The sequence below is a fragment of the Cryptomeria japonica genome, chromosome 4 (genome assembly GCF_030272615.1).
Source record: "Cryptomeria japonica chromosome 4, Sugi_1.0, whole genome shotgun sequence".
NCBI lineage: Eukaryota > Viridiplantae > Streptophyta > Pinopsida > Cupressales > Cupressaceae > Cryptomeria > Cryptomeria japonica.
The window spans coordinates 418,358,827-418,368,402 of record NC_081408.1 but is presented as its reverse complement, the minus strand read 5'-3'; the positions used below and the strand labels follow the sequence as shown (position 1 = coordinate 418,368,402).

Below are 9,576 nucleotides of genomic sequence, written 5' to 3'. Positions count from 1 at the left end.
AAAAGATTTATATTTCTTAAATATCTTTAACATAATTTTTTGTCTCAAAAGAATAATAGATTCTTAATAAAAAATAATAATAAAAATACAAACAAAATAGAATAATTAAAGATTAGATTTTACATTCATTAGAACCTAGACAACTCATGGAAATCTTGAAAGACTATCACAATTATTTTACTTTAGAAAGTAGAATTTAATTATCATTAGACTTGCCATATAATTTATTCCAAATCTAAACAAAAAAAATTAAGAAGTTGAAAATCAAAACTAATTTTGTTTCTTCATTTTCAACTGGACATAGCTGCCAGGAAACCTCACACCAAAGTTTGAATGCTTCAATTCCATTATTTCATATTCTCGACAACGCTGCTACGGATTCACAGGTCGCATCCACTGATTATTTTGAAAACAATTTAGCAGAGGCGTTGAATTAAGCTAGGAGATATGGTATTCATGCATGATTTGCAATGAAAGGATTACCACGTAAATCCCCAATACAGCAGTAATGGCATTTACGCGCGCCGCCAGGAAGGCCTGGTCAAATGCAAGCTCATACTGTTCCTGGTCTCGATTCCACGTAACCTCAAACCACTCGCCGCCTCCTTTACCGTTGCCTTCCTTTTCTTTCGATCTTCGCCCCGTCTGGTCTCGTTTCCCCTCTCCTCTAAATCCCATTTCTTCTTTCATCCTCAGCTCAACCTCCACGCAGAGTAGATTGAGTTTACCATTTTACAAGTGGGTTGCATATTCTGGGCCATTGTTTTTGTGCTCGCCGACATGGCAGTTGTCCCAGTCGGCAACCCCTCTTTACCCCCCTGGAAAATTCGTTTTCAGAGATACAGAGTGGGAGGGGGAGAAGAAGCAGAAGAAGGAGTCGCGTATTAATGCGTTTGTTAAAAGACATTTACCAGAGAATGCCAGGGTTAAGTGGCAAGTTGTGGATACTCAATTAGTTGATGGGGCGAGTTTGTTGGATGTTAGGGTCCCTAGATGGGATTATGTGGCTCCAGATGCTGTTTCTTCTGTGAATTGGCCTAATGCCATCTCCGTCGCACGAATGTTGTCTGGTCCATTGCTTGGATGGTAAGCATTTTTTTCCTGAATTGAAAAGCAAACTCTCAATTTAAGAGGCCATATATAATATCAGTCAACATTTGAATTTGGATTGTTTTCTCGTAAGAGATGAATACGGCAGCAACGTATGCTATATACTCTGTCTGCCTGATCAGATCAATCTGGTCATGCAGGACATCGTTCATATATTTCAGTTTGTAAGAATGCTCTTCGACTAGACATTAAACCGCTCATCTTGCATTGAGAAGGAAGAAATAGTTAGAGAGGGTGGTCAAAAAGGAGAGAATGCTGGTTAGTGTAGGAAGCTGAGAATAGGGGGTAGAATGAGAATGAAGGTTTGAATTCTGAGAAGGCCCTGACTGGCCAATTTTGGAGCGTATTTGAATTGAAAAATAAAGTGGTTTTAGTGTTCCCCCTATATAACTTGTCTCGAATCCGTTGCTACAAGTTAATAAAATTAAAGCTTCTAAGCTTGTTTGTGCAAGTTATGTTTATTTTGTCGGCTTACTCTGAATTGGCTGCGCGGTTGATATTTCACCCTTGACCATGGCATCATACGATCTTGTGTTGAGGCCTGGAATGCTCTCTTTCTTGTAAATGTTAGTTCTTTAATAATTCTCTCCCAACAGTAAGGATGTGCTTGGCTTGAATGTGTAATGATCTATCATTGATTGAATCATAGAAAGAGGCAATCTCCAATGAATCATCGAAAATTATTGATCCTCATCTAAAGAATTGTCAACAACATACAACCTTATGAAGCTTCGTCATTATCTGACGTATCGTCATCATTGATGAAGTATAAGTTAGCATCCTTGAAAATAATGCCATCCTTTGAAGAAATGTCACCATCAATACCATCATGTAAAGGGGAGTGTTTGTAAGCCTAATGATGTCTTTTTCATCAAGTTCGTTACGAAGTAGTTTAATACTCTTCTTTTAGGATGAGGAGACTCAACACTCATCAATGGCATTAAGAGAGGCCCAAAACTTTTTAAGCATACGAGGAAACAAATTCTTGATCCACGACCAAATTCTATGTTACCTGTTTGGGTACAAGTATCAAAACTCGGTACGGTGGTACGACAATTTTTTTTCCTTCGGGGTATAGGAATACATGTATATGTATGTATAGATATAGATATACATATACATATACATACTCCCTGAGGATGTGTTCCTTGCCGTGGTACCCTTGTTTCCTGTAGGGGATGTTTCAGGGACTCTGGGATGCGTAGGAAATGCCCCCCCCAGCCCCTTTTATTGCCAAAATTAGGGAATGTTTCTGAAACGTCTCAAAAGTGACGGTGTATGCCAAGGGATGGCTAGCGGTCGCTTGTAGCCTGACACTGTTTGAACATGACTTTAAGAAAACACACACATTTTTAAATTAAAAAAAGGGCGGTTGGCCCACAAGGACTTCCCACCCCTTTAAACAACGTCTAAACCTAATTCACTCATCAACACAACAAAAAAGTAAAAACACTTGTATTTTGACATTTGCAAACTTGTGTTGAAGAGCACCAGTTGAAAGAGGAGAGAACAACAGTTGTAAGAAGAGATTAGGGCATCAAATCCACTACATCAAATGTAAATTCTTCATTTTGCATTTTTTAACCTTTTTTTTCAAATTTGTTACCATATAGGCAGGTCATTGTGAGTTTACTTTTTTCTTTTATTTGAACTTGCAGCTCTCTTTTAAATTCTTACCCAAAGAAAATCATGAGCAGCAGTGGGAGTAGTGATAGCGAGGAGGTTGAGGTTCAAATGCAAGGGAGAAGTAGACCTGGAAGTAGAACTCATAGAAGTATGACAGCCATTGAGGGTTCTTCATGAAGTGGGAGTGTAGTAGGGCCCAACTTCAAATCCATTTGAATGTCCTTCCGCACTCCGCAAAACTTATGCAAAAGGGCCATTTAACCCCAAGAAACCTCTATTACAATTTGCTTCACGAGTTGATTTGTGCTAAAAAGAATATAGGGGGAGCTATACGAGAGTTTATTGTCGTCTTTTGTGGATAGGTGGTAAATGGGTGAAAGGTTGTGAAAAAATAACTCCAACTAAGAAGATTGAGGCTACTACATTGCCTATAGAGGGGGATGCAAGAAAGCAAGGAATTCCATTGGAGAGTTTGCAGCCTAGTGTGTCATTGCCTACAAGAATTGTGAATGTTGGATTCCAAGGGTTCTACTTGTAGTAGAGACAGAGGAAAACTTCTATAGTTGTAGATATGTATAACATACAATCACGAGATGTGGCTGATTCCTCTATTGCTTAGTTTTTTTATGCTTCTGCCATACCATTTCATGTGGCACGTTAACCATATTTCAAATAAATGTTCAAATATGTGATAGCTTCCAGTCCCTCATTTGTTCCACCTAGAGAACATAAGCTACACACCACCCTCCTTGATAGAGAATATTCCAAGGTGAGTGTGGTAATGGAAGATATGAGACAAACTTGGATAAGGGATGGATGCTCCATCATCGTGGATGGGTGGACCATATAAAAATTGACCACTCATTAATATTATTGTCACAAGTTGAGCTGGCTCTTATTTTCTTAGAGCTATTGATTTTTTGGGGAAAATGAAGGATGCAAACTTCCAATTTTGAATTTTGTAAGATGCCATAAAAGAGGTTGGAGTGTACAAGTAGTGATCGATTTAGCCCGTGTGTGTAAGTTAGCTAGATTAATGGTGGAGGGTGCTTATAAGCACATTTTTTGAATCCCATCTTGTGTTCATGCATTGAACAATACTTTTGGGCATTTTGACAAAACTTACAATATTTGGGCATTTTGTCATAATTCTTATATAATATGTATGCACATTGACAATGAAAACATTTAAATTTTATTAATTTGTTTGTCAATTCTCATGTGAAATCTTAATTCAAGTCTAATATTATGTATTAAGCTTGTATAATGTCTATGATGAATGCTTTATCAATGTTATGATATGAATATTTGAAATTTCTTTATATATTTTAAAAATTTCCTTTTTTTAATAGCCATCCTCTGCCACTCCCTAAAAAATGGCACAAGAGTACCTCCTTACTGGAAACATGTCCCATCATTTTCTACTATCCTCCTCCCCCAAATTTGGGGGAGCATATACATATGCTCAAAATTGTAGATTATAAGAACAATGATACTCATAATTGCCAATAAATAGAATATTTAAATACCTCAACGCCTCATATTCATAATTTGCGAAAATGAAAATACTCAAGTTAAAATGTCATTACACAGTGAAAATTCAAAATATTTTGCATTACTAGGAAGGCTTGTTGGAACCATTTTGGCTGGTTTCTCTCACCAGCACTGAGTGGGATGAAGCTATACTCCCTTCCATTACTTTAAATTATCATGTAAAGTTTCTGCTGAGTTCTGGATGGGAATGTGAATGTGTTACCAAATAAGAATCATGGTTCTTGGCTGCTGACAAGTTTTGCATCTCACTATTGAAATATCATCATGGGTTGATTCTTTCAAGCATTTCTACTTGTTTGCCTATGATCCTATTCATAGTACTTGCAGCTTATTTCCATATTTGAGAATAAATATTCCTGTCCATACTTTAAAGAACATGGTATCTTCTTCTCCTCCCCCCTAAAATGGGAAGATATAGCATGATACCCAACATCCAAATCAGAGATTAGATCACTGGTGCAATAGGTTGTCCAATTGGTAAAAGCTTGGCAAACAAATTGATCTCGGTGATAGCTTCAATAGTAGGTTAGAGGGGTCCTGTTGGGTACCACTAGGGTACTGCCTGGACCGTCGGACAGTATCCTGGGCGTACCCAGGGACAAACCTGCATTGCACCAGGACTGTTACTGGACCCACATGTGTACCCAAGTCAAATATGAAGGACCCAGTAACACAAACCAAATATATTAGGTCATTTGTATCACAAGAAAAATCTGAAAGAACAAAATTAAGCTCCTTAATGTTGTATTTACGAGTAAATTTGCTTTTTGCTTGTTTACATCAGAACAAATTTTGTACTTCACAAAACACTCAAATCTATGCTAAATTAATTAAACACAAAAGCTGAGTTTGGCTATTCGGGAGACTGCCTCAGTCAGTCCCCTTTAATAACATTTTCAGCTTCAACGTATTCTTGGAAAGTTCTGAGTGTGCGACTTCTATGTGGGGTGTTTTTGGTGTTTGCAAGGTTTTGCAACTACCAATATAACCCTAGAGGATGTTTAATGCTAAAGTAGTGTGTGCTTGTGCAATGGAGAATGGGATAGGTGATGGAATTCACTGGGATGTTTATGGCTGGGAAATAATGAGGTTTAATGGATTGATCTGCAAAGGGGGATAAGGAAGAACAGATAATTCAGCTATTAGCGATTTGGGAAGCATTGAGGGAAGGATTTGGAGCAATGGAAGGAGGATAGCGAGCAAATGATGAGGATAGGAGTGATGGAGAGGATTAGGCTATTAAAATGGTGGAATGAGGGAAAGTTTTCAGTGGTGAAGGTGGCATAGTAGTTGGAGTGGGCTAGGGAAAAAAGTCAACAGACTCCAAGCACTTCGGACCAGAGTTACACAGCAGAAACTTGAAAACAATTGAATTAATAAAAATTCTATTTTCTGAATAGAACCAAGTTGAGATTGTGTCGTAACACCAAACAATCTTAGTAACAATTTGAGCTACACGGGCAGTGACAACAATCACAATGAAATTAAGTTCACAACAGTACTCAGGTTCACAACAGTGCTTGGGCACTTCTGCTGATTAATTATGTAACCAGTCTAAAAGATCCCTGTTGCAGACGCAGGAAGGCTGATCTTCAATTTTGCTGTAGAAGAAGCTGTTTTTTTAAATGTTGCACGATTATCTTTTTTTAATAGGCCCTGTTTTTGCTTGAACCTTCTTGAATTCAGGAAGGATTAAAAAAAATCTGATTTTTTTGACAGTTCTTTAATTAGAAGGTTTTTGACATCAAACATCCAATGAGACAGTTTATTGCTCCACTTTAGATACTTATAGACAAGACAGAAGCTTTTCTTCTCTCCCATTTTTCTTTGGTTTATTGTAGATTGGCTTTGGACCTTAAGGTGCCCCACATCAGACACCCAAGGTATTAAAATGTGAGCCCTTGTGCTCGAAGCTCCTATGAACTAAACTGACCTTTTGCTCAAATGAACTAATTCTTTTTTAGATAACCATTCGTCCTCCACAAACCCCTTTCCTTTTTATCTTATCAAATATTCTTTATAATTGTTGTTTCTTGTCTTCTTTACAAGAATTTCCTGTAGTCTTTTATCAATTTCTTCTCTGCGTTGTATCGGAATTTGGTCAATTCAATTAGCAATGTCTATAATATCCTCAACAGCTGTAGCAACACTTACATTTCCTACATATGGGTGCAGATCAGCAACATTGAAAATTGGCGAAATATCTAACCTTGGTGGAAGACCATGCTTATATGCTTTATCAAAGAATTTCTGCAGGATTTTGCAGGGTCCAATTTTCTTGTATTTCTATTTATCATAGTTTCACTTGGGATGCCTCTCCTTCCGCAAAAAATACCATAATTAACTCACCGATACTTCACTCTCCTTTCTCATTTGCCTTTTTTTTAAATTATCCTTTTGAATTTTCTTTTTGATTTTCTCATGCAATCGATGCATATATTTTGCAAGTCTTCAGCCTTTGCATTTTTCTTGTCGACAACCTCTTTTATCAAATTTATGATATGTCGGAGATCTTCCATAGACAATATGGAATGGGGAAACACTAATTAAACCACACTGTTTAAGTCGAGAAAATTCATCTCAAAACCATCATGCACTGTGGAAACATCATAATACTAATTAACCTGTTAACTAAATTATTGCAAGCAAATTCTACCTAGGCAACGACCTGTTGTGATGTTTTCACACATCACCCCATTGCAAATGGGGACCCCCATTTTTTGCTTGGTAGTGTATTTGTTTTCGCTTAGTTGTCTTGGTATTTAACCTTTTGATGAGAGGAGGTTAGTCTTGTTTGCCAAGATATGATGGGTCGGAGTCAAAGTTGCTGTTGTCATAGAGCAAGAAGTGATGTCAATGTTGTTAAAAGTCGTCAAGTAGCTGATGTTGCTAAATTGTCGAATCTTGCTAGAGTTGCCTTTAATTAGGGTTTGTTGGTATACAGGATAGGAGTGGTAATATCACTTTAAGGTCATGAATGTCAAAATCTGTGTTGTGAGCTCAACCCTAGATGGGTAAAACTGAGTAAGGAGAGAAGAACTACTTCGCCATGTTTGTGCATCACTAGGTGTAGTGTGTGCCCAAGGGGATTGAGGTCTTGATCAATCTAAATGACTTGACATTATTTGCTAATGCAGACAAATCAAGATCAAACTCAATCAAGACAATCAAATGAGTTGAAGAGGGTGTTATAAACTTGATGAGGATATTCCAAGCTTCTGTCTAAGTATGAGGTTGGGTGCATATTATAAGTATAAGCACAACTACATTTTCTGCCCATGTTGTGCAAGTTCATAAGTAGAATGAGCCCTAGAGGATGAGGCAAGTTAGAAATTAAACTAGGTCTTGAATCACCCCACACACCTTGCAAGATAATTTTGTGCACTAGTGCATGCACTATGCGCCTAAGTGCAAACATGAAAAATTTGGCTAAGTGTTAGGCAATTTTTTGCAAGTGACTATGCACTATGCGCTCATCCCCTTGCACACTTAAAACGTTCAAAAGGCAATCAAAAGTTGTGTGTAAGGAGTAATCAGATCACAGCAGAATGAAAGAGGCATTCAACAATCATCCAAACCAAGTTAAAATTTATTTCTGATTTTAATAGCAGAGCAAGTCCAGAGAGGTAGATTGCAAACAGAAAAAATGAAATGATAAGGGGTGAGAATTCAAAAGACAAACAGGCCTATAACATGGGGTCTGGGATTATTCTTTCACACATAGGTTCGCACTGAGGATGAAGATCAGACCGTTTTACATAGTTGGTAGAGGATTAAACTTACAAATTTGAAGATTAGACCTGATTTCAAAGACAAATTCCATCATTAGATTGTTATTTCCAGATTGGAGTTGTCTTTGAAAGCATAATTAATAATGCATTATGGGTATGAAGAGTTGCTTTTGTTTGCATAGTTCTTGATTTATGTTTTGTCTTTCAGGATTTGAAGCAGGGATGAAAGACTCTTCCAAGATGTACAAGATCAAAGATGAAGATTAGCTGGGACATGAAGGAGACTTCAAGGGATGGAAGAACGCAATTCTAATTACTCTTCCAACATGGCGAGGATGCAAGAGCTTATGGCAACATTGCCTTACAGCAAATGAAAGTGGTGAATCAACAACTTCAAGGTTCGATCATAGTGCAAAGATGGGGATCCAGTATCCCACAAAGACTACATTTCAAGGATGCAACATCAAGAATACAACATGGGAAAGACCTCAAGGCGTGAAAGAGAGAAATCACACTTACGCACGTAAGGAGGGGGTCAACATTGCAATATATAGAGGGACAACATTGGGTATTCAAGTGCTTAAGAGAATTATCACAACCTCAAGGGTTCAAGACATTCAATCCTCAAAGGATTCATGCATCATGATTACAAGGATTTTGATCACTACATGAGGATTGCTCTACAAATTCAAAGACTTCAAGACATGATGATGGGAAGAGGAAACTTTACAACAATCTTGAATTTCCAGAGTCATTGCTAGTACTCTAAGGTGAAAGACTTTAAAACAATTCAATTTAGAATCAAACTACACCAAGGAGAGAACTAGTTCGAGATTCCCAAACATGAGGGTGAAAATGCAAAACATCACAAAGAGTTCCAAACATCATCAAGAATGTTGAAGGCAAAGAAATGTTTCCAGAGTCAATGGAGCAAGGTAAGTTAATCAAGTCTACATTGCAAGTTGAGGTGGTATCCAAGTCATCATTCAACCAGTCAAAGGGTCACAAGTCAACTTGTCCAAATACAATGCATCCGACTCACCTAATGAAGGCACAAAGTTCGAGATACCTAGCCTCATTTGCTATTGGTTCACATTCAATATGGGACGCATGTGTCCAATCATATTGTAATTATTTCATTGGCCAGAATGGAGTTTGTTGTGACAAACCCTAATTAGGGTTTTACCTTGGAAATCTTGGCCATTGAATTGTATTGAGAGCACTATAAAAGGCTTGAATCTCTCATTGTAAAGGTTAATAGTTTAAGAATAGACAACAATTACGAATTAGAAGTTAAAGTAGAAGTTAGAATATGAGCATAAGGCAAAGATTGTTGCCAAGATCTTGTTGTAAGAGATATGTTGTTTTCATTGAAGTTGTGGTGAATTCTACATGTTAATTCAATATGTTGGATGGTCTCTACTTCTCATTTGCTTTAAAGTTGGTTAGATGAATGGAAGATATCATTGTTGATGAATGGTGTACCTAATTTTCATACTATTTGTAATTTGTTGATTGCAAATTGTAGCATGTAGTCAATTGAACTCATGTGAAA

At 37.4% G+C, this 9,576-nt stretch overlaps 1 protein-coding gene across 1 annotated transcript in view; it reads left to right on the top strand.

The window, feature by feature from the left end:
• The first annotated feature begins 244 nt into the window (after nt 1-244).
• LOC131030819 (CDP-diacylglycerol--glycerol-3-phosphate 3-phosphatidyltransferase 1, chloroplastic) overlaps nt 245-9,576 on the top strand; it is a 114,967-nt gene continuing 105,635 nt past the window's right edge. Inside the window, exon 1 of the mRNA XM_057961737.2 lies at nt 245-1,086. Coding sequence (XP_057817720.1) covers nt 509-1,086 — 578 coding nt within the window. The 5' untranslated portion in view covers nt 245-508. The remainder of the gene's footprint in view (nt 1,087-9,576) is intronic.